This window comes from Chiloscyllium plagiosum, chromosome 12, assembly GCF_004010195.1.
Source record: "Chiloscyllium plagiosum isolate BGI_BamShark_2017 chromosome 12, ASM401019v2, whole genome shotgun sequence".
Classification (NCBI taxonomy): Eukaryota; Metazoa; Chordata; class Chondrichthyes; order Orectolobiformes; family Hemiscylliidae; genus Chiloscyllium; species Chiloscyllium plagiosum.
Genome location: NC_057721.1, coordinates 49,493,809 through 49,520,611, shown reverse-complemented (window position 1 = coordinate 49,520,611; position 26,803 = coordinate 49,493,809). Strand labels below are relative to the sequence as shown.

General features: G+C 40.9%; 1 protein-coding gene across 1 annotated transcript in view; it reads left to right on the top strand.

Annotated features, from left to right (window-relative positions):
• Positions 1-26,803, top strand: part of fstl1b (follistatin-like 1b) — a 109,573-nt gene that overhangs the window by 54,289 nt on the left and 28,481 nt on the right. Inside the window, exons 3-5 of the mRNA XM_043701009.1 lie at positions 16,788-16,895; positions 23,508-23,637; positions 23,772-23,807. Of these exons, the coding sequence (XP_043556944.1) occupies positions 16,788-16,895; positions 23,508-23,637; positions 23,772-23,807 (274 nt within the window). The remainder of the gene's footprint in view (positions 1-16,787; positions 16,896-23,507; positions 23,638-23,771; positions 23,808-26,803) is intronic.

Below are 26,803 nucleotides of genomic sequence, written 5' to 3'. Positions count from 1 at the left end.
TCCTATCCCTTACAATTCTCTCTCAGACTTTGCCCACAACAGAAGTGAGACTCACCGGCCTATAGTTACTAGGGTTATCCCTACTCCCCTTTTTGAACAAGGGAACCACATTTGCTATCCTCCAGTCTTCTGGCACTACTCCTGTAGACAAGGAGGACATAAAAATCAAGGCCAATGGCTCTGCAATCTCCTCCCTTGCTTCCCAGAGAATCCTAGGATAAATACCGTCAGGCCCAGGGGACTTATCTATTTTCACCTTTTCCAGGATTTCCAACACCTCTTCTCTACATACCTCAAAGCCATCCATTCTACTTATTTGTGACTCAGTATTCACATCGACGACAATGCCCTGTTCCTGAGTAAATACTGAAGAAAAGTATTCATTCAGTGTCTCCCCAATCTTTTCCGCCTCCACACGCAACTTCCCACTACTATCCTTGACTGGACCTATTCCTACCCTAGTCATTCTTTTATTCCTAACATACCTATAGAAAGCCTTAGGGTTTTCCTTAATCCTACCGACTAAGGACCTTTCATGTCCCCTCCTTGCTGCTCTTAGCTCTCAATACTGTGCGGGTAACTCACTTATCTCCCTAAAACATGAAGACCACCATCTACAAGACACGAGTCAGGGCTGTGATAGAATACTCCCCACTGGTCTGGATGGATGCAGCTCCAACAGCACTGAAGAAGCTTGACACCATTCAGAACAAAGCATCCCGCTTGAATGACTCCACATCCACAAGCATCCACTCCGTCCACCACCAATGCTCATTAGCAGCACTGTGTATTATCTGCAAGATGCACTGCAGAGATTCAGGAAAGATGCTGAGACAGCACCTTCCAAACCCACACTCAGTTCCATCTAGAAGGACAAAGGCATCAAATACGTGGGAACACCACCATCTGCAAGATCCTCAACAAGTCACTCACCGTCCTGACTTGGAAATATGTCACTGTTCCTTCACTTCATTGGGTCAAAATCCGGAAACTCCCTCCCTAACAGCATTGTGGGTCAACCTACAGTACTAGGACTGCAGCCGTACACCAAGGCAGCTCACTGTTACTTTCTCAAGGACAACTAGGGATGGTCAATAAAATGCTGGCCATCCAGCAACACCCACCACCCATGAACGAATCCTCTCTGTGGTCCCATCTTTCATCTGTATGTGTACAGGAATCTCACTTTGTCTTGGATAGGACTGCCATCATGCCAGTAAAATCCAGGTCACTGAGCTGTTCCCTGGGCATTGACGAAATGGAATTCTTCCTTTAACAATTAGAGTGACCAGCCTCTGCTTTGAGACTGGCCTGCTGTGCACCTTGAACTCCAGTTGCTGCCAGTTCTTCTTGCTGTGCCTTTCCTGATCTGGTCATTTACTTTTATTTCCCCCATGTTTCCTTTCTATTAGTTAACATTGCATTGTGTGGTTTTACTCACACCCACTTTCCTTGCATCCCCCTGCAATTTCTTGAGGACTTTTTCTCTTTCCAAACGATGTATGCTCCTCGGCTTTACTATATGCTGAACATATTTAAAAGAATACAGATGGAGAAGGCCATTTGGCCCACTTTATTCTCTGTGGAAATGATTCTGAATTATGCCTATTGCAGCATCCAGTTTTATCTTCAGTCATTCCAAAATGTTTGACCCCACCACTATATCTGGAAATCCATCTGCATATTATCCACCTTTTTTTATGATGAGGAACATCCTGATACCAGCCTGAAATGTGACTTTTACCAGTTTAAACCTTTGTACTGCTTTCAGCATTTAATTTAAGGAAACTTTGTGGATTTATCTCTGTCATTTGAAGCCTTGTAACTCAACCAGATCATTTGTCTGATATTTCACTTTCAAGATGAAAAGCCCCAGTTTCCTTCAGCCTTTCTTTCCTCCAATCCAAAATGTTTAACACTAGGCTGATCTTTGAGTCAAATGCTTTACTTAAATGTGACTCTGTGTGTAGCAAAGCAAGAAACAAATGATCAGAATTTGCAGTATGATGAAGACCCTAATAACAGGTCTGAAAGACTGGGGCTGATGCTGACAGCCCTACCACAGCTATTTATAGAATCCACAGCTGTATTTTTTAGCCATACAAGAAATAATTCGTAGCTGTCAGGACTCTAGCTCCACATAGAATGGGTGCTCGGCCTCCAAGGGTTGCTGGCCAATTTGAAGAGCAAGCAGCTCACCAGTACCCATCAGATTGATGCCACTGCTGGGATGAGGCCTACTGAGAACAGGCTGTGTAGGGGTGGCAGGGTGCTTGGGTCAGCAGGACAGGCCTTAATGAGGGGGTGAACCTGTGGTGGGCGAGGGCTTGAATGAAAAAGGTTCACTAACGCGGCCACCTTTCGGAAACCAGCAGGAATGTTCACCAGGCAGCCTCCCCCATACAACAGAAGTTTCACACCCCCCTCCCAACATTTCCTGATGCTATGGTGAAAGATGGCAGGCTGTCATCCTCCTGCCTTCACTCACCATCTCTTAGTCATTTCAGAGCTTGTAAAATTTAAAAACGTGGTAAATGGGAGCAGTGTCCGATAACCTTCGTCATTTACCAAGAGGTTTTTCCAGGATGAGGGGTCAGGGCCATTTTTGGGTTTGGATAAATGTATCAACAAAAGGGTGGCCCTATGTTGTCCACGTAGCAGAAAGCAACAAATATCAAATGGTTAATCAGAAACAGGTTTTCCTGAAATAGTAAACCAAGAAAAAGTAAATGAGCCACTGAGCTGAAAAAGAATTGTTTTGCACAGTTAGGCTAAGAACCATTCTATTATATTTGCATTTGCTTTTTGTTTATCTCCTCGGTGCAGTTGAATGGAAAATGATTTTGTTAATTGGATACGACCCTGCTGGTTACATCTTCAGATGTTCCTGGTAGGGAACAAGTGCCCTTAGTTATCTTGATTGACAGGAGAGCTGAAAAGTGCACTGATTAATTCTGATTGACAGGAGATTCAGTACCTTGTACGGTGGCAGTCGATCAGATGCGATAGGCAGCAAAAGGAAAGAAGCCAGCATGTAAAAGGAACTGTTTCTGCTTTCATCATGTTATCAGTATTCCGCCAACATGCTAGCTGGAGCACGATTGAATCCACATCAGAGTAGGCATTTTCAATGCAGAATCTTGAAGTGAAAAATTGGAATTTACTGTATACATTATTATCTTACAAATTTATTTTTCAAATCTTCAGGCTACCTGACTGTTTGTGTCAATATTGTTTTGCCAACCAAAAGAGTAATTAGTTCGACTGATATTTTACAAAATAATGTTAGCTGTGGCTTTCCAAAACACTTCATATTCTATTAATGTGTGCAAATGCTTAAAAGCCATGTTAGTAAGGGTGGATTATAAATAAATATTTGGGGAGTTAATGTTGTTTTAATAATAATCGCCTTTAAAGGATATTATAGTCATTTAAAAGCTGTGTTCCATGCCCTGCTTTGGTCTCTTACCAAAATGTTGGTGAAAATTGGAATGAATACATCACATATCACTTACCCATGATGCCATTTTGAAGGAAATCATACATAATTTTTGATGCTTCTCTATCCATAGCTAAAATAATTGGCAATGTTTCAGACTGTGTGTCCTTTAAACCAGTTACACCAAGTATTGTCTGGCAGGCAGAACTGGTACAAAAAAGATTTTGATACCATTTTAGATAGTGCATTGCTGCACCACAAAGATAAAATGTGTCTAATGTTTCAAGGGCTTTATAATGATACTAATTTGTAGACTGTAGAAGTATTTGAAGGACTTTTGAGGCCTTCACTTATTTTTTCATTTTAAAATGCAGTTATGCCTTTCCTTATTATCAAAGTTGAGTAGCAGAAGAATGGCAGGATCACAATGTACTATTATCCAAGAGAGTTTTCTCAGCTACACTGTTACGAGGTGGAATTCTCCACAATTTCTCCAACACATGAATACATTCGCCAAAGTAGCTGACATTTTCCATTTTAAAATTGGAGAATTAACTCTTTCATTGCACTTCGTGAAAAATTATTGGCCACTTCATATTTAGCCTTTTCAGTTTTTATTTTATTTTGGTTGTTTTCTTTAATTGTTGTTATTAAAGTGGCTAAACAATGAGTGGTGAATTATTTCCAACAAAGTGGGCATTCTCAGAGTTGATGAACAGTTGGATAAACATGCCATCATGTCCTTTAAATGTCATGAGGAAAGCCTATGCAAAATGTTGACAGCCTGAAGTAAAAATTAAAGAATTGTGGAAATCCTCAAAAGATCTATGGAGAGATTGCACCAATATCTGCAAAGATTTTCTGTTTTATATTTACAATAGAAAATAGGCCTTTTGTATGCTTAGATTTGTCAAGTTTGACAAGGGAATCCTGGTGATCAGCTGTCAAAAGACCTCCGTTGTGTACTGTACTGCACAATTCAGTGAGTAGGAATTTATAAAGAGGAAAAAATATTATGTGTACAGGAGACTGAAGTGTGGCTTGTAAATGAGTGGATAGTCCAAGTCTATCAAAAGATTGTAAATTCAACCTATTCAAGTAGTAGGAGGAAATCTGTATTTTAAGCCTGAGATCTCTGAAGTAACTCTTCACTTACTTTTAATTTGTTTCCTTAACTGAAGACATTAATTCATATTTGGTTAATCTTTCTTTGTGCTTGGATTTGACAATGAATGGCAGAGGCTTTTCAATCATGGAAGGTATTGTAGTCTCTTTCTGTTCTCAGCTGATGTCCACACATCTGATTGCTCAGTGTCGCATTGTGCTTGGCTACGGAATCAAGGACCGTCCAGACCTGTATGACTAATTTCCATGCTGGATAATATATTTGGGGTCCTAACTGTGCCTGATCAATTACCGTTTGGTATGTGTTACAGTGGAGATTAGATTCCCTACAGTGTGGAAGTAGGTCCTTCAGCCCAACAAATCCACACCAACCCTCCAAAGAGTAACCCACCCAGACCCATTTCTCTTTGACTAATGCATCTAACACTACGGGCAATTTAGCACGGCCAATTCACCTGACCTGCACATCTTTGAACTGTGGGAGGAAACTGGAGCACCTGGAGGAAACCCACGCAGACACGGAGAGAATGTGCAAACTCCACACAGACAGTCACCTAAGGCTGGAATTGAACCTGGGTCCCTGGTGTTGTGAGGCAGCATTGCTAACTACTGAGCCACCGTGCCACCCATTTTAAACTGGTCTGGCAGGAGGATAAGACCCTAAGCTGTAGTGTGTCATGACAAAAGACAGGCTGGTACAGAAGTTAGAGAACAAGCTAAATAAATAAGACCGACAAGAGCACAACCTAGAACAATGGAAGTCTGATGAACTAAACTACATTTATTTCAATGCAAGAGGCCTGACAGGTAAAGCAGATGAACTCAGAGCATGGATAGGAACATGGCTATTGCAGAAACAGAGCTGAGGGGGGACAGGGCTGGCAGCTCAATGTCCCAGTGCATAGATGCTAAAGGAAGGATAAAACGGGAGGCAAGGGAAGGTGAGTGGCATTTATGATTAGGAAAAACATCACAGCAGTAATTAGAGGATATTCCTGGAGGATTGCCCAGTGAAGCTATGTAGATGAAACTGAGAAATAAGGAGATGGTGATCACTGATGGGACTGTACCACAAGCTCCCCAGTAATTAACAGCAAATTAAAGAGCAAATATATAGGGAGATCACATATTCCTAAGAACAATAGGGTTGTAAATGTAGGAGAATTTAACATTCCAAACATAGATTAGGCCAGTTATACTGTTAAGGGTTTGGATGGGAGGAAGTTTTTTTTTAAAGTGCATGTGAGAAAGGAGATCTCCTTTATCTGTAAGAATAATAGGGTGGTTATGATAGGGGATTTTAACTTTCCAAACTGGGACTGCCATTGTTGGTGAGGTTAGCATTTGACTTCCATTCCATTGCTACATTAAAAGGCGAACAATTGCCATCTCTGAGAAACTGGACTATTCTCATCTCGATGTAATAGTGCTGAGTGTCACCTTTCTGACAGGTTGAGAATTATTCTTTAAATTTAGTGCAGCAATGTCTGACAGAATGGAATGGTTTAAACTCCGATTCAGCTGGTACATTTAACATCCTTCCATCTCCTCCTGGGAGGGCCCAAGATACATCCCTCAATCACAATATCATTTACATCGTCAGCGGGCTAGATGACTAATCAGGAGTCTTTTGACTTCTGCTTTGAATTTGTCACTGTGACTAAGATCTTCGATTACTATGCCTTGCTTATGCCAATTACTAGAAGTAACTGGTGGGCAATACACTCTCCCTTGGATTTTCATATCCGGTAGGTATTTCTGACTTAGCCGGCCGGCCTGCCTTGGGAGATAATAACCATAAAGATGAGATTTACATTGTTCAGGAGGCAGACGTGGGCTGCAGGCGACTCGGCCAACGGTGAAAGGATGCATTCACAGACCACAGGGTCTGCTGTGTGAAGCGGCAGGCTGTTTCAAATGCCCACCCAACTCACAAGACATGAACTGATTGAGAGCTAAAGCTTCTGAAAGAACAACTTCCTACAGACAGTATGCAATGAAAATAATTCACCAGCTTCATTAGTTATCCAAATTGTTTGTGAGTTTATACACCGATTTCTTAAAATGTCAGGCGTTATTTCTCCTGGGCTTTTAGATAATTGCCATAACTAGATCCTATTTATCATGCTGTTATTTCTTTATTTTAAATCTTTCAGCATTTTAAGATAACACAACGTACTCTGATTAAATTGGAATCATTGTTTCTTTCGGTCAAATGAATTTTATGCAATAAAGACAGGTGATCGAACTGGAAATGGAGGAGAGGATCATGACACATCACAGAATGGAGCATTTATTCAATGTTCCCGTGGTTAGCCTTTAATTTCCTTACTATCATTCCCCAACTCCATACTACTCTGTGGATTTCTGGTGCAATGTGTTGGACAACTTGAGGACAAGTACACCTCTGAGTGATTCTGGGGAATATTGTGAAGTTTGTGTCTAAGTACATTTTGACACTACTGCCCACAGTATGTCTGGAACTTCTTTGAGTCAGTTATGAATTTTTACAACTACCTTTCTAATATGAAATGAAGAGCTGAGTGTCCAATTGATTCATGGCTAACATTAAAGGTTTGTTCGTTCTAATGAATGGTCATGCTTCCCTTATCACCTCTGCATCACTCATTAGACCTAGTCAGCTCTGCTAGCTTCCTGTCACTTTAAACAGACAACAGTCTCCTATGTGTACCAGAGGTATGACAGCATCACTCCATCACCCTCTCTGTCCACCAGGCCTGACCCTCCGTTTCAAAATGCCGAGGTAAATAAGGACCAAACCAAAACTCTCAGTGATCGGAATTGGGATTGTAAATTTACTGTAACCATTTTGATGTGGGAACTAATGCACCATCAAATATTTAGGCTCCGGTTTTTGCTTCTGGCTCAGGTGCACCAAGCTGAGAGAATTCCAGGCTCAATGAAGCCAACCTTTAAAGACGGCTGCCACCATTTTATATTTTTGTTGTGGGGGCTGGGCTGCTTTGGGAGTTGGGTTGGGCCAGGTGACCTTTGAAGAGCAGAGAAGGTTGCCGTGTCCCAGGGCAGGCTGGACAGACGGGGCGCCAAGTTTAAAAGTGAAGAGTAAAATGTGTAGTATTCTCCTGCTCTTGCCTGCTCATTTCCCCCAATCCCTCCTTTCCAACCCATGCCACCTAATTTCCAGTGGCTGCCCCATGAAATTAAAAGAAAAAGATATACAATGTGGCAAAAATGAATGGTAAAGCATGAGATTGGGAAAAAAATTTAAAAACCGACAACAGAAGACCAAACAGAAAGGAGGAAAGTAACTTTGACTGTAAACTTGCAAGAAATGTCAGGAGCTTTTTAAAATATATATACAAAGGAAGAGAGAAGCCAAAGTGAATGCAGGGTCATAGATCCAGGCTGGGGAAATAACAATGGGGAACCAGGAAGTGTCAAAAGATAGAAAGAACAATAAATACTTTGCATCAGTTTTCACAGTAGAGGACACTAACAGCAACCCAACATTGCTAAATATTCAAGGGGCAAAAGGGAGAGAGGAAATAAATGCAATAATTATCACTAGAGAGAAAAGTGCGAGGGAAACTAATGGGGCTAAAGACTGACAAGTTACCATGACCCGCGGGGATGCATCCTTGGATATTAAAGGATGTAGAAACAGAGATAGTGGATTCCCTTGTCGTGATCTTGCAGGAATCCTTAGATTCTGGAGAAGTCCCAGAGGAATGAAAAACTAAATGTTATCGGCTTTATTCACAAAGGGAGGAAAATAAAATGTAGGTAACTATAAACCCATTACATTAACATCTGTTTTGGGGGAAATATTGGAATCTATTATAAAGGATGTACCAGCAAAGCATTTAGAAATACATAAAATGACCAATCAGAGTCAGTGTGGCTTCATGAAGGTGAAATCATTCTTGACAAATTTATTAAAATTCTTTGAGGAAGTAACAAGCAGGATACATAAAGGGGAAGTGATGAATGTAATATATTTGAATTTTTAGAAGGTGTTTGAAAAGGTACTCCACAGGCTGTTTAATAAGATAAGAGCTCTTGGTGTTGGAGGTAGTATTTTAGCAGAGATTTAGAGGATTGGGTAACTAATCAAAGGTGAAGTGTTGGGGTAAGGAGGGCATTTTCAGGATGACAACTTGTAACTCGTGGAATGCCATGGGGATTAGAACTGGGGCCACATTATTTACAATATGCATTAATGACATGGATGAGGAAAGTGAGTGTATTATAGCCAGATTTGTGGATGGCACATTAATAGCTGGGAGCATAAGTGGTGAAGACAACAGAGTCGACAGAGGCATAGGGACAGGTAACATGAGTGGGGAAAATATTGGCAGATGGAATATACTGTAGGGAAGTGTGAGATTATGTACTCTGACAGAAAGAACGGGAGAAAAATATTATGAGAAAGACTGCTGAAAGATGCAGATCAGAGAGATTCGTGAGTCCTTGTCCATGAATCACAAAAACCTAGCAAGTACAAAGGTAACAGAGAAGGCAAATGACCATCAAGAGAAAATCTTACTATCTTGACATTCTATGGTGTTATCATCACACAATCCTCTACTGTAAACATTCTGGCATTTACCATTGACCAGGAACTGAATTGCAGTAGCCACATAAATACTGTGTCTATAAAAGATGGTCAGAAGCTAGGAATTCTGCCGTGATGTAGCCATCTTCTGACACTCTGACACCCTCCACTATCAACAAGTCACATGAAAGGAGCATGGTGAATAAAATTCTGTTTGCCTGATGGGTACAGCTTCAACAACCCTCCAAGAGTTTGACACCATCTAGGACAAAGAAGCCTGTATTGATTGGCACCACATCCACAATCTTCAGCATTTTCTCCCTTCACTGATGTACAGTAGCAGCAGTTTATACCATCTACAAGACCCCAATAACTCATCTAGCTCCTCCCAACAGCTTCCAAATGCATGACCTCTTTCACTTGGAGGGAAAGTTAACATCATCACTTGCAAAATCCCCTTTAAACGATTTCTTCAATATCTCTGGGTCAAAATCCTGGAACTTTCTCTCTAACAACACTGTAGGGCCTGGCTGCTACAAATCAATGCAGTTTGCCAGCACTTTCTCCAGGGTAATTATAGTTAGGCAGTTGCGGTTAGGTGGGTGGCACGGTGGCTCAGTGGTTAGCACTGCTGCCTCACAGCGCTGGGACCCGGGTTAATTCCAGCCTCTGGCGGCTGTTTGTATGGAGTTTGCACATTCTCCCCATGTCTGCACTGGCTTCCTCCTACAGTCTAAAGATGTGCAGGTTAGGTGGATTGACCATGCCAAATCATCCATAGTGTTCAGGGATGTGTAGGTTAGGTACATTAGTCAGGGGAAATATAGAGTAATAGGTTTAGCGGAATGGGTCTGGGTGGGATACTCTTCTGAGGGTCAGTGTGGACTTGTCGGGCCAAACGGCCTGTTTCCACATTGTAGGGATTCTTAAAAAAAAATTCTGGCTTAGCCAGTGACTCCCACACCCATGAACAATTTTCTTAAAAAGACTATGCACTTCTATTTAACGCATGTCTATTTTTCACAGTCCCAAATAATTCTTACCTTTCCCAAAGGTGTCCTGGGACAGATGCAAAGAGGCACATCACATCTCTGGGTATCCGGGAGGGTGCACTGACAACACACCTGCTGTTACATGGTCTAGTCTCCACATTTCCGGCTTTAAATCCAGCGATTTCACAAGAATTATTTCATTGGAAGCTGCTGGTCATTTAAATGGTCAGCTACTTCCAGGATCCATGCGTGCCCCATTCCCAAAACCCACCCTTGCAAACATGAGTTGCCAGGTTTGCTCAGGGACGTACTGTTCCCAACTTCTTCTAGCAAAGGTTTCCATGGCTAGAGACTCCCTTCACCCTGACAAAAATCTGAGCCTTCATTAGGCTATCAAAACAAATCTTTGTCAAATCAGATTAAAGTTAATGCTTATCTTTTGAAAGCTTGTTTAAGTTGTTAAAAATGATCATGAAAGTCTGTCTCTCAAGGCAGCTGGCTTCAAGTAGTTTTAAATGGTCAGACAAAAGTCTCTAGTACAGATTGAAATGTGACACATTAGACTTAGACTTTATTCTTGATGCTGAATTGTAACTAGTCTTTGCCATTCACTTTCACAATATTGAAAGATATTTGGGGAGACAGGAGTATAAGGAAGGAGATAAACCAGTTGCCTTTCTCCTGTAAAATATTACCTTTCTCAAATATTTTTGTCGCTTCTGTACTTCGTGAGCATCTTTTGAGTGCCCTGCTATTGCCTCCAATCAGAATGCAGTGAAACAGTGTGTAATTGCAAACTGATAAACAGCAGTGCTGTATTGTGTGAAATGTGATTAATCTTTGCTGGTTTCATTTGTACTTGATGTATCTCTAGTATGTTGATGATTGAGATATCATTTGAATGTTACAGAAATTTCCACAACCGAGAGCTCTGACCACTGATGCAATCAGGAACTAAATAGGTGTTAATTTTATTTACCTGACCTCATTAATGACCTTTTATAGAAAGTAAATGAATGTCCATTCAGACTGAAATTTCTCTTCTGACAGAAACTGGACACTTCCATCCTCCTCCAAAGGGAAAATCCATCATTGTTCATGATGGTGTCTATTGACTAATTTCTTGAAAAACACACAGCTGAAGATCTAAAAGCAAATCCTCGGTTGGGTAATGGTGTGCAGTGAAAGATTGAGCCAGATTGATGGAAGGAGTGAAAATAACAGCAAAAATGAGAACAACAAGAAACTTGTAGTAATTCTGTTGTTCTGCTGAAAACAGTTCTGTCTTCTGACTCAGCAGAAAATGGATTGAATTCACTGTAAGCATGGATGATCTATTCAAGATCAGGCAGCCCTAGGCTGGAGCAGTATCCTGTAATATGTAGCAGCAACAGGATGCATATCCCTGTAAAAGCCAGCAGATAATTATAGGGTTTCTAAAGTTCCTGTATTTAGCAGATGCTTATTACTGGCACATTACTGTCTAGCACTCTCCTTCTGGGGCCTTAATTATGATGTAGGAGACTGTAACATTGACACTGTTTCTTTTGTCTTACAGTCTGTACCCTTGTCAGAACACATAACTCTCGTGCTTACACATTTTCGAAGTATGTGCACACTGCATATTATCAACATGAGCATTTTTCTAAAACAGTCAGACTGCCCAAAACCTCTCAGTAATTCAGTGATTAACTATAATGCGCAGTCCTTTTCAGGATTTGAGGGGTTATGGTAACTAACCACCATCTCACTGTCAGCATAGTTGCCCTAAACAAGATACAACAATGTTGATGCAAATAACTCACTCGAGAGTGCAGCAATAGAGGTATACCACCCAGTGTGAGGCAGGCTGTTTCTTGTTTATCTCTTGCACCCTTTCCGATACATTTTAAGATGATGTGCTACTATTCAGTAAAAGATTAACATTTCTTATTTGTGATCCTAATTTGATTCTACTCTTCTTGCAGATATTTGTCTGATATTTATGGATCTGTGAGTTGACACTAGTCCATCTACTTCTAAACTTCACTGTTAGCACACGATTCTTTTCTTAATAATCCTGCTCAATGCAAAACTAAGGTTCCACCGTACCACCGCACTTCTGTGAGCTAGATGCAGTGTAGAAGAAATGGTCTAAGAATTGCCTTCTACTATGTATTTCAAAAATGAAATCATTGATCATTTGTTAGTAAAAATCTGAAATTATGCAAGCAAATATTTCTTTTCAGGGCTGGAAATCTATAAGCCTGGAAGTGGCTCATTCTGCAGGATAGAAGAGAGAAAAAAGCAAATGATGGTTCTTGAATCCCACACCAGCCCTCTGAACAGCAACCCACCCCCTTACCCTATCACCCTACATTTCCCATGACCAATCCACCCAACCTGCACATCTTTGGACTGTGTGTATGTGGGGGGGGGATGGAACTGAAGCACCCGGAGGCATCCCACTCAGACACTAGGAGAATGTGCAAATTCCACACAGATGGTCACCTAGGGGTGGAATTGAACCCAGATCCCTGGTACTGTGAGGCAGCAGTGCTAGCCATTAAGCCACTGTGCCACTCTCAGTGCCAGTATGTAATTGATTTAGAGGATAGCGGGTGTGACAACATATCTGAGGGGATTTGATACCAGGGAGACAGAGCTGTTTTATCACACATATTTCTCAGATTGACCAGCATAACTGAGAAAATTTCTTGGAAATTGAGATTGTGCAGTATATGATACCATTGAGACTTAACAGTTTGGCATTTAGTTTTCACCCTTCGAATGGAAGTTCTTTTATCTAGAATAGTTAGAAGGGTGTCTGTGTAAAACTAGAAAATGTATCTTCAGCTGAGGAAAAGAAAGGTGTCAGAATTTAAGATTGTGTGGTTCTACCAGATATGGAAAGATAGGTGTTTCGTTTGATGGAGAGATATTGGAGAAAGTAAGATTTAATTCAGCTAGTGGCCAGTGCAGAAAGAAAACTTCTCCTAGAAGGAAGGATATCGGAGAAATAGATGGTTGATGATGAGTATGCTTGTGAACAATACTCTTTCAATGGGATACCACAGGGCAAACTAAGAACTGTGTAACCTTTGGGATATGCACCAGCAGCACCGTGTATGGTTTCCCTCTACCCATCCAAGCTGATAGTTATACTCTTCGGCAGTATTGTGTTCACTGAGAATAAAAACGACTAATCAAGTTTCATTAAAATGAAGGGAAAGTAAATCTGGGGAATAAAACTGAACCTTCCCATAACAGATGGATAATCCACCAACTACACAGTGAATTCAGAAATATAATCTCTGCAAGCGTTGTCATCAGATTTACTTATTGAGGTCATGTGTCATATCCAGGCTTCAAAGTACAGTGGAAAATTTGGCTCTCAGCTGAAACGTGGAGTGAATTGTTGAAATGTTAATTAAAGCAATCGCCAGCAGCTCTTATATTCATTCCCAGGTTCGGGCTCCAGGCTCATCAATCAAAATCAGAACAAAAGGTAAAGGTGACATGCAATGTGAGAAAGGCAATAATACCTGATTGCCTGTATTACCCAGGAAGTGGTGATCTTAATCTGCTGAGCTGCTTGCTCACACCACCTCCTCCCAGCTCTGTACAAATCAGGCCCAGTATGTCCCCATTGCCTCCTGCAAACCCTGTTACCTGGATGTTCTGATTGTTACTATTTTAATACCACATATTGATCCTTTTCTTAATCAGTTTCCAGCTCAAACAACCTACCCTGATCTTGATCAGGAATATGCTTTAAGCCTCAGTTAGTGATCTTGAATGAAATAGGCAGGTTTCATTTTGACACCAGCAAATTCAAAAAAGTCAGTGACCTACATCTCAGTTCTGATGAAGAGTCATTGGACTCTAAACATTTACTCTGTTCTCCACAGATGCTAAGAGATCTGCTGAATTTCTCCAACAATTTCAGTTTTTGTTGTGCCTATATTTTGGTGGTGTGTTACAGTTCCGTCAGGAAGTCCAAATTGTGTGGTAACATGAGTCTTGAAAGCAGATTGTAGTTTGGAGCTGTAGATACTGATAGTCGAGGTTTAACGTCCTTTCCTCATCGTGTGGCTGACTGGGGACCTCTGCTGTTGGAATGGAGGATTTGCAGCTTGGCACTCCTCGCACCTTCCTTGACCTCCAAGTCTGGGATAGGTTTCCAAACCTGGAACTATGGGCAGAGAGACAGGAACATTACTCACTGTGTAACCTTGTTCCGTTACAGTCAAACCCAATTTGTCAAATACTACTCAGTTTTATCAAGTATAAAACCTCCACCTTCCAGAGTCAGGGTAGGCTGGAGTTGTGGCTACTGTTTCCTGAAACAACAGGCCCAAGGTAGAATGGAGTTGGACAGATACTGAGGACGCTAGAAGGCTAAAGGCCTACTTTCCTTCCATGAGACTGTGACTCAGTTTTCAACCCAGTTGTTAGGCTTCCTGGACCCTCCTGCCAACCCTCCCCCACATTTTCTCCATATCCCAGATACATCTCTGTGCCCCCAATGCATCCTTAATGCCCATTCACCATTATCTATTCTGTACAGATCATGAACGAGAGACTAACACAGGAAAGTCTTTGAAAGCTCAGGTCAATCTTGTTAAAATCTGGAGCCTTATTTATAGTTTATAATCACAAACAAATTGTAGAATTCCTTCCACAGCTATGTCAACAACCTGTGCTGAGCTAAATTCGCTAGTAGGTTTGGAACTCAATCATGCATTCATAATGGGATTAAATTGCAGAACTGAATAAATAAATCTGATAGAGCTCATCACAATGCTGCCTGTGTGGCTGGCTGACCAGATGTCCAGGATTCCACTTCATTTGTTTTAAAGGCTCCATGCAATTCCAGATGAGTTTTAAAAGCTCGACAGATTTCAGTACTGCACTTTACATCAATATAAACCTCAATACACTGTCTTGGTGACCCCTTTGATTTGGATTTGGATTTTGATATTATTAAATGCTGAACAGCACTTTATCTACAAGACAGAGTATTGAAATGCATGTGAACCATGTAAAGGTAAAGGCACAGACCTTTCTAAGGATAGGCACTCAATTGAAAACATGCTAAAAGCATCATGGCATTAGATTATTATACTTGAAGTTGGCAGACTTATCTGTCGAGAAGTTCCCCACTCCATAACAGCCTTCTTCCAAAGTTCACAAACTTTGCATTGTTCATTGTTCTACAGACTTGGAAAACCTACTGACTTTAATGAAAACACCAGTGTCAGGGACAATTGCATTTGCAGTCTTAACGTTACTTTGCCTTCGGTCATGCTCACCATGTATCCATTGCAGGGGAAAAGGAATCTGCTGTGAATTGGCTGCTAGTAGAAAACTGCAACCGCAAATGCAGCCACTTTGGACCAGACGACATGGGTTTACTGAGCATTGGAAAGAGGTGTTATGTGATTTTTTAACTTTGTACACCCTAGTCCAACACCAGCATTTCCAAATCATTGCAAAAAGAGAGTCTGGTACAATAGAACTGGTACCCACACTTGGTACAGTTGGAAACTTGGATGTAATTGACTGTAAGGACGTAATTTTCTTTGCTGAAGACAGCTTGGCATAGGTATATAGGTTCTGCTGTGCAGTGAGCAATATAATATTATCCTCTAAAGATTGAGTGTATAATTAATTTTGAGCCAGTGGCCTTATCATCCCTATAGTTCCAACCCTGCCTGAACTAAGTACATTTTGGGCATAACTGTCAACTATTGACTGGATTCACAATCTTACTTCTGTATTCCATGAAACTCTGTTTATCCTAACTAGGAGTAAGTTCAGCGTTTGTGCCCATATGTTTATTGACTTGCATTGGATCCTGGTTCAACAACACCTCATTCTTTTTTTACTTTTCACCCTTTTATTCAAATCCTTCCATGGCCTTTTCCTTCCCGAAAGTGAATAGTGAAATGTGGTCAAGGAGCTAATATTTTGTAAGTTTCAACATTAAAACTGTGTTGGCTTTTTGTTGTCTTAGTGGGTACCAAATTTGGAGTGCTCAATCTTTGGCCTGAAATGTCCACTCTGTTTCTCTCTCTTCAGATGCAGTCATGACTGTTGAGTGTCTGCAGCATTTCCTGTGTTTATTCGTTTCTGATTTTCTGCACTTGGGAGTTTTTTCTCCACTTTTTAAAAACTTTCACTGCATGATCCTTCACTACCATCTAGTGGTCAAAATGTTTATTACAGATAATACTGGGTAAGGGCAAAATTCTATCTTCTGAATGACTGTCTCCTCGATACTGAATCTCAAAGACATTTTATTTTTTCCCCTCAGTCATGTTGGAATGGTAATTACAGCAATGTGTGGCCTGTGTTTCAAATGGATGTAACCTGCTAAGTTAGTTATGGTTCAGATGGTAACACAACTGTTTTTATTCTTTTGTTTCTCACATGGGTTTTGTTCCCATTCCTGCTCCAATGGATGAGGAAATAAGTTGATGGCGATGTAATGATCTCTCCAGTTCATTGGCAGTTCTTCTGTGGAATCTTTAGGCCTAATGATAATTAGGACTTTCCCCACCTTGGTCAGCTTATTTTAAGGAAATTTAAGGAGAAAATGTTAACACTATAAATTTTCAATTACACTGTGTGGAAGTTTCTAGATCAAACACAAATGTAGCGCTGTTTACCTTTTTGCATAGCTGTGACTAACTGGTGTGTTCTGTTTTAGCCACAGGAAATGAGTAGCAAGTCCAAGATTTGTGCCAACGTGTTTTGCGGTGCTGGAAGGGAGTGTGCAGTGACGGAGAAGGGAGAACCCACTTGCCTGTGCATTGCAGTAAGTTTACTCATTTGTTGCTCTGCCCTGTTCTTGAACTGAAGGAAAGTTAAAGGAATCCTCTCGTTCGGAAGGTGGAGGGCATTTAATGGGCTGATGGATGCCAGAACCTTTCCACCTTTCACTTATGCCCGAGTTAATTTGTGGGCAGAAAGCCCAAGTTCAACCTTTAAATTGAAGTCCTTAAGTGATCAGTTAGTGAGCACTGAAGGCGTATCCAGTGCCTGTGCTGCAGTTGCCTCCACTCCAGGCACGGTGAAAGGGAGTCCGCTCATCTAACTCAGAAACCGGTTTGCACAGCCTGTCATTTGGAGGTGTTTGGACCTCTTCTGTGCACTGATACATATGCAGTTAAGGGGCTCATAACTGAGGCTATTGCAAGATCCACCCTAGAATTCATTTTCATCCATATTGTAAAGATATTTTATTATTTTTCTGTATGTTTAATTGTAGACTGAAGTGAGAAAAGAATTGGTTTGAAACCAAGGATAATTGTATGACTGTAGCATATTTTCCAAGCAAGTAAGCAGACACTCATTGTAAGCAGGAGAAAGTGAGGACTGCAGATGCCATAGATCTGAAGGACTTATGCCCGAAACGTCAATTCTCCTGCTCCTCAAAGGCTGCCTGACATGCTGTGCGTTTCCAGCACCATGCTTTCGACTCATTGTAAGCAGTGTTTACACAGCTGCTTGTTGAGCATTGGTTAAAGTTGCAGTCCATCTGAGGTGGAGGGTTGTGTCCAGCTGGAGATTTGGTTAATATGAATAGCTAATTGGTTTGTGGACTTGGTGTCCAGTTATTGATGACAAAGGCCTTCTGCTTGCCAACAGCTCTGTGATTGGTTCTCAGGTAGCAACAGCTTGGAATGGTGAACTAGGAACAGAGAACTTTTCAGAGCTTTCTCTCCTCCGCAGTAAAAGCTCCTTTAAGGGTGAAGAAAGGCTCTTTATCTTCAGCTGTTGCTGTAAACTGTCACTTTTAATTAATATACAAATAAGTGGACAAGCCACCCTGTGCCTCTTGCAAACCAATGTCTCTCACTGTCTCATCCGGCTAGGGGTTCAGTAGGGAAAAGCCAGGAACTCTTAAAAATGGGATGCAAGCCTATTGAAACTACAACACAGGATTTACATGCATACTGGAAAGAGGAGCACGTGACTTCCCCCAATAAAATGGTCAGATCAAAGCTCTGCTGTGCTATCATATCTACTTGTGAATTTTTGTCATGTCAAAATGTTTTCCAACATGAAAAGAAGTCCTTTGCCCCATTTGTGTCCACACTACTCATCAAGCACCCATCTACTTTAGTACCATTTTCTAGCACCAGGCCATAGCCTTGCCTGCTATGGCATTTCGAATGTTCATCTAAATACTTCTTAAATGTTGTGATGGTTCCTGCGTCTACCACGCTTTCAGGCAGTGAGTTCCAGAAACCCACTGACATCTGGTTGAAAAGAAATATTCCTCCAGACCCCTCTAGACCTGTAATCTTTTATCTTAAACCCCTAGTTTTTGACCCCTTTCTACTAAAGGGTTAAGTTTATTCCTATCTACTCCATCGATGCTCCTCGTAACTTTGAACATCTCAGTCAGCTCACCCCACAGCCACCTTTTGTTCTAAGGAAAACAACCCTAGCTTATCTAGTCTGTGAAGCTCCAGCCCAGGCAACATCCTGGTGAATCTCCTCTATACTCTCTCCAATGCAATCACATCCTTCCTGTATTATGACAACCAGAACTACACAAGAACTATATCTTACATTATATACAGCTCCATCATAACCTCTCTGCTCTTGTATTCAATGCCTTGACTAATAAAGGCAAGTATGCTATACGTCATCCTAACGGGACAGGTAGATAAGGCAGTGACTGCCTTCAAGGAGTTGTAGACTTGCACATCAAGGTCCTTCTGATTCTCTGTTTAATTTCTAGAGTCCCATAATTTGTCTAGTGTTACCTTGTCTTTTTGGTCCTCCCAATATGCAACTCCTCACACTTTTCAAATTAAATGCCATTTACCCATCTATATTGACCTATAGTGGAAGACTTCCTTCCTCATTATTTAATACGCATATTTGTATCATCTGGAAACTTACTGATCAAACCGTTTAGATGCATATCGAGATTGCCAATGTACAGCACAGGAAACCAGCAGGGAACCCTGCAGTACACCACTGGAAACAGGCTTCCAATCACTAACCTACTGTCACTGAGCCAATTATGGATCCAGTTTGCCAAATTACCCTGGATCCGATCAGCTCTTAACGTTTTCAATATGATCTTCTCTGACAAAGGTTTGCTGACTATCCTTGATTAATTCTTGCCTCTCCAAGGGGAGATTTATTCTATACCTCAGAATTTTTTCTTAAAGGATTGCCGGCTCAGTGGTTAGTACTACAACCTCACAGCGCCAGGGACCCGGGTTCGATTCCAGCCTTGGGTGACTGTGTGGAGTTTGCATTTTCTCTCCGTGTCTGTGTGGGTTTTCTCTGGGTGCTCTGGTTTCCTCCCACAGTCTAAGGATGTGCAGGTTAGGCGAATTAGCCATGATAAATTGCCTATTGTGTTCAGGGATATGTAGATCCGGTACATTAGTCAAGGGTAAATGTAAAGTAATAAGGAATGGGTCTGGTGAGATACTCTTTGGAGGTCGGTGTGGACTTGTTAGGCCTAATGGCCTGTTTTCCCACTGTTGGGATTCAGTCCTCTGGTACCTATCCTCCCTTACCTTGCGCAGCCGCCTGGGATACATGAGGCCTAGGGACTGATTCAATTTAAAGCCTCCTAAAACCCCTAATACCTTCTCACTGTTAATGATAGTTTGTTCAAGTATATACTGCAGTGCCCCTCTTTGATTTCGATATCTGCATTGTCCTCCTTGATAGCAAAGCACTCATTAAAAACTTCGCTATGTTTTCTGGCTCCGCTCATCATGTGCCTCTATGGTCCCCAGTGGTAGGCAGACAGGCAGCACCATCTTTAGACAGACAACTGCTTCCCAGCACCTGAGAATCTTGGTAGCATTGTGTGCTCTCTACCACCTAGAGGGGGTATTCATAGGAAAGCAAATGTAATGTTAGCATTCATTTCAAGGGAGCTAGAATATAAGAACAGGGATGTACTGCTGAGGCTGTGTAATGCACTGGTCAGACCGCATTTAGAATATTGTGAGCACTATTGAGCCCCGTAGCTAAGGAAGGATGTGTTGGCATTGAAGGGGGTCTAGAGGAGTTTCACAGAATGATCCTGAGAATGGAGGGCTTGTCATATGAGGAGCAGTTAAGGACTCTGGGTCTGTACTCGATGGAGTTTAGAAGGATGAAGGGCGGATCTAATTGAAACTTACGGAATACTGATAGAGGGGAAATAGAGAAGATGTTTCCACTAATAGAAGAGACTAGGATCGGAGGGGATAGCCTCAGAGTGAAGGAGTGGCCATTTCGATCTGAGATGAACTGAAATTTCTTCAGCCAGAGGCTGGTTAATCTGTGGAACTCCATGTCACCAAAGGCTATGGAGGCCAATTCATTGAGTGTGTTTAAGTCAGAGATATATAGGTTCTTGATTAGTAACGGGTTATGATGAGGAGGCAGAGAATGGAGTTGAGGAATATATCCACCATGATCAAATGGCATCATTCTCTCCTATATCTTGTGGTCTTATGAAACTCCATCTAATCAAAAAGTCAAAGAGTGTTACATGAAGGTTGTAAGTTTGCTCGCTGAGCTGGAAGTTTTGTTCTCAGGACGTTTCATCACAATGCTAGGTTAACATCATCAGTGAGCCTCCATTGAAGCACTGGTGTTCTATCCCACTTTCTATTTGTGTGTCTTGGTCTGTTGTGGTGTGTTGGTAAGTTTCCTGCCCTCAGTCCAGTGTAATGTTTGTTACAGTCCTTGGAGGGTATTTTGGAAATGACATTTATTCTGCGGGTTGTTGGTATAGGGTCCTTTAGATTCATCAAGAGCTGTTTCAGTGTGTTAGTAGGTTTGTGGGCTACCATGATGCCCATGCCAGCAGGAGAGCTGCAGACCAGCGTTTACAGGAAAGCGACACACACGGACCAGATACTCAACTACAGGAGCAATCATCCCAATACCCACAAACAGAGCTGCATCAGGACATTATATAAATGAGCCACAACACCCTGCAGCACCCAGGAACTACAAGAGGCTGAAGAAAAACACCTACAATGTATTCAAGAACAACAGGTATCCGATAAACACAGTCCGCCGATTCCTATACAACAAACCAAAACAAAAAGACACAACACGCCAAGAGGCTGTAGCCACCCTGCCATACATTAAAGACACCTTAGGGATGACAACCAGACTATGGCCCCTTGGCATCATGGTAGCCCACAAACTTACCAACACACTGAAACAGCTATTGATGATTTTAAAGGACCTTGCACCAACAACCAGCAGAATGAGCATCTTATACAAAATACCCTGCAAGGACTGTAATAAACATTACATTGGACAGATGGGTAGGAAACTAGCCACCAGGATACATGAGCACAAACTAGCCACTAAAAGATATGACCAACTATCCACTGGTATCCATACACACAGGCAAAGAGGGACACCAGTTCGACTGGGACAATACATCCTTCCTGGCACTGGCTAAACAGAGACACGCACAGGAATTACTAGAGGCCAGGCGTTCACACCGGAACTCCATTAACAAACATATTGATTGGGACCCCATTTACCAACCTCTCAGAAAAAGAACCAGAAGTGATATCACTCACCATAATAGAGTAAGACACACAAATAGCAAGCAGGACAGAGCATCAGCACATCATCGGAGGCTCAGTGATGATGTTACCTAGTATGGTGACGAATCATCTGAAAACAAATCTACCAATTCAGTGAGCAAACGTACAACCTGAACCACAACCTGAGCTACAAATCTTCACAAAAATCGCAAGGTTACATGAAGTCACACAAAGTAACTAGTAATTAAAAAGTCAAGCAAGATCTGATGTGTTCATGTGATAAAACCATTCAATAGTTTTTAAGTTTGATTTCTGGACTCGCTACAATCTTGGATAAAAGCACAGGGAGAGCAGGCCATTCATGGCGATGATACGAGATTGCCAACCCAAGAAACATTCCTGGAGGCGAAACAGTCATATAACATTGCTATTGAGTAAGGAGAATTTAAATCCAACAAAATAAATATAAACATTTAGAACTAAAAAAGCTGTGAGTGTAGGTGTGTTTGGTCAGTCATTGGCTCGTACAAAGTTTCATTAAACTTGTGGATCTTCATTTGTGGAAAAGTTCTCAGATGACTGCTCCCATTTGGAGAAACTTATATGTGGAATAAGAGTCCACCTAAAATAAGTGCTCTAATTTCTCCAAATAGTAATTTTAAAATGACATGCCTGAACATAGAGTAAAATGCCTTAATGTCTTTTTGTTTGTTTTTACTTAGAAAAGTATGAAAACGTAAAGCAAAGACTGCTCATTTCATAAAGTGCGATGGACATATGTTGATAAATATTGTGCTTGACAGCTCTCACTGAGCTGAGGAATATAACAAGTGCCTTGCCCTTTCTCAACATCAGGATGCCCTGTGAAGCGGACTTATTAAAATTCATTTATCAGGACTTCAAAGAATTAAACAAGTAATTATGGGATTGGATATCAGAAAGAAAACAAAAAAAATCAATGATGCTTAAGAGGACAATAGCCCTAAAGGTCGCATGTTCTCTCAAAGGGTCATTTATCAGTTTCAGTTTCCAAAATAGCTAGGAATGTTTCACACTTAAAGGTTGAGCTGAAAATATAACAGGGGATGGTTTGATCTGCAACAGTCATTGTAGAATTTATTGTTGTTAGGAATGCCTGATAAATGTTTTGTGTTTCTCTATTTAACCTAAACAAATGAACAGCTTGGTTAAATAGCCAGAGAAATACTTTACAAACATATTAAACATTTATCAACAGATTCTACAATGTATGTTGCATATCAAACCATCCTTTGGAAATAGAAACAGTCATGTGTATATTCAGTTTCTTTCTGCCATCTTGGTTAATTGTAACTTAGAGTCATAGAGATGTACAGCACAGAAAAAGACCCTTTGGTCCAACCCATCCATGCTGATCAGATATCTCATCCCATTTGCCAGTACTTGATCATATCCCTGTACAACTTTCCTATTCTTATACCCATCCAGATGCTTTTTAAATGTTGTAATTGTACCAGCCTCCACTACTTCCTCTGGCAGCTCATTCCACACACGCACCACCCTTTGCATGAAACAGTTGCCCATTAGATCTCTTTTATATCTTTCCCCTCTCACCCTAAACTTATGCCCTCTAGTTGTGAACTCCACCACCCTCTCCATGCCCCTCATGATTTTATAAACCTTTGATTTAGTGAATGTGAAATGGTTAGTCGATAAATTTAGGCTGTAGAGCAGATTAAGTATGTACTTCAGAAATATGTTGGATATTCGTTTTCAACAGTATTGTAAACTCAAGCATATTTTATCTTTAGTTATGATGACAGACTGTGAGCTTGAGTGTACATGGACTGCAAATTCATCGAGGAATGAACTCCCATTGTTTTCTAATGCAGCTGTATTTTTTATTTAAGGAATGCAAGCATCACAAGAGAGTAGTTTGTGGAAGCAATGGGAAGACTTATCGTAACCACTGTGAACTTCACCGTGATGCATGCCTGACTGGTATGAAGATTCAGGTCGCTCACGATGGCCATTGTGAAGGTAAACCAGGAAAAATCATTGCTTTTCAGTTCAGTGTTTCACGTGGGACAGCAACATGGGCTTTATTTGAAGTGACACATCATGAATGAAGATGTACAGCTTATTCATGGATTCCTTTTGTGTTTCTTTTACAGAAAAGAAGAATGAAAAAGTAGCAGCCAGTAGTCCAGGTATAAAATAGCGACTATTTCTGTGGGACATTAATGCCTGTGTAACTATCCACATCTAGATGGGTTAACGAGGATTTCAGTCACATTTTGGTATCATTCACAATGAGACTGAAGAAAAGTCTCTTTTCCCCAGCTTATGGAGACCTACATCTGTTATGGGATCATTGAGATTTGCCAATAATGACTGATCTTTGTTTGCATCTGCTATTTATTGCTGCATGTAAGGTGGACTAGGAAAACTTACAATTCCATATTCAGTGAGACAGGCAGTGTTTGGTTGGAATGGTTTTACTGGTTAGAATAGTTTTCTGCAGTTTAAACACCATCAAGGAAATGAGTGAATATATATATAAAGCAAATTCTCATTTAAAAAACTGAGCACGCTCGACACTTGTGACCCAGAACAACCGGTTCCAATTAAATAATGCTCTGGGCCTTTGAGCTCAGAATTAGTCCAATTACAGCATCAGCTAATAATTATGCAAACTGTATATTATTATTCATACCAGATTTTGAGAAAATCTAAGTGCTGCAGTAATTAACTGTTTGAAATGGGCTTTGAATTTCTACTGTTAACTGCTGGAGAGAGAAAATACTGTGCTGTGTACTATTGTAATTAAAGAGCAATTGTATGGAATTCTTTATCATTTTAAATTTTGAATTTTTTTAGATTTAGAAGCATTGTTCTTTCAGTATTCTGGCTGGTGAGATTCTGCTTGATTCCAATGCAAGATGATCATAAAACCATTGTTAATTGTTGCAAAAACCCATCTGGTTTATTGATGTGCTTTAGGGAAGAACTTCTGACATTTTTATTCACATGGGACATGGGTGTCACTGGCTGGCCAGCATTTTATTGCCCATCCCTAGTTGCCCATGAGAAGGTGGTGGTGAGCTGCCTTCTTGAACCTCTGCACTCCATGTGCAGTAGGTTGACCCACAATGCCATTAGGGAGAGAGTTCCAGGATTCTGATCCAATGACACTGAAGGAACAGCAATATACTTTGAAGTCAGGGAATTTCCAAATGATATTGTTCCCGTGTGTCCCTTGTCCTTCTTGATGAAAGTGGTGATGGGTTTGGAAAGTTCTATCTCAGGACATTTGATGAATTTCTGCAGTGTGTACATGTAAATAGTACACACTGCTAATACTAAGCATCAGTGATGGAAAGAGTGAATGTTTATGGATGCGGTGTCAATGAAGCAGGCTGCTTTGTCCTGGATGGCATCAAGCCTCTTGAGTGTTGTTAGAGCTGTACCTATCCAGGCAAGTGGGGAGTATTCCATCACACTGCTTACTTGTGCCTCGTAGGTGGTGAACAGATTTTGACGAGTCAGGTGAATTACAGGATTCTTAAACTCTGACATTTTTGTAACCATTGTATTTATATTGTTAGTCCCATTTCCTCCCAACTCCCCAAAGCCTGACCAGGGTCTACAAGGCATAAGTCAGGGGTATGATGCTATACACCCTATTTGCTTGGATGGGTGCAACTCGAACAACACTTGAAGCTTGACACTATCCAGCACAAACAGCCCACTTAATTAGCACCGCATTCACAAACATTCACTATCTCGTACTTCTGTTCAGTAGCAGCACTGTGTACCATCTACAAGATGCACTGCAGAAATTCTCCAAAGCTTCTTAAACAACATCTCTCAACCTCACAACCAATACCATCTAGAAGGACGAGAGCAGCAGATTCGTGAACACACAATCACTTGCAAATTTCACTCCAAGCCATTCACTATCCTGACCAATTAATATATTGCTGTCCCTTCAGTGTTGTTGGGTCAAAACCTGGAACTCCCTCCCTGATGGTACTGTGGGTCTACCTACAGCACATGAACTGCAGCGATTCAAAAAGGCAGCTCACCACCACCTTCTCAAGGGCAATTAGGTATGGGCAATAAACGCTGGCTGGCCAGCATCACCCACATTCTATGAATGAATAATATGAAAAGAAATCTTGTATTTAATTAACAGACTAAAGAGATTAACACAGGTGAATCAATGTTGTTTATGTAACCAATTCGATATCTGCACTACACTAATTAGAGTAGAGCTCAGTAGCTAAGATGACATTATCACATTGTCTAGAGTAAGGTAAGCAGAACATATATAAAATCAGTACCGACCTAATACGGAAGATATTTGAATGGCACATCAATTCCAGGTTTGCATCTGTGAAATGTAACTCTAAAAGACTTACTGTGCCCATTAGCTTGACCTTCTGATCTAAGTACTTTAACAGTTTTTAGAGAACAGAGAAAGATGTCTTCTTGTGACATTCCTGCATTCAATTTACACAATGTACTGTGAATTTCTCATAGCTTCAAATCATGTTATGGCTTTAGTTTTGCATCCATGGATGTGCAGAGAGGTTCGTTAGCAGTATGATTTAAGGTAGCAACATTAGCACATTTGCAATTTATTACAGCAGTTCCTATAAAGCAAAGCAGTCCAACCCAAAAAGATCTTGCTGTTTTTAATCCTACATTGTTGCCATATTGCAGTGGTTAAAGATTATAGTGAATGTCAATTAGCTTGGTATTTCTCATGCCTGACTGAACCTGCTGTGAACTGCACCAGTTGTAATGAGTAAGAGCAGCTCAGATTACGGCTTGATATTTCAAATATTCTTAATTAAGAGGAATTTTGTAACTGTCAGCTGTTTCTGTGGAAATGACTGCTAAATCTCTAGGTATTGATGAGATTTCTTCCTGAGGTACCTTTTTATTGAGAACTGATTATAATAATCACAGCTTAGACTCTCAATCCTACCCATAGGCTTATGACAGCCTTTTGGCTTCAAGCAAGTTTTAAAAGGTTTGTTGTGGATACAAAGTTTAAAACATTAGATTATTGCTGTCACTCAAGTCTAGAGTATCTTTAATATATTATGGCACACTTGGTTCATTGCTTTGCAAGAGAGATAGCGAAACATGAGAAAGCTTCTTTGTTCTGATTCTCAACTTTGTGATTTATGATCTA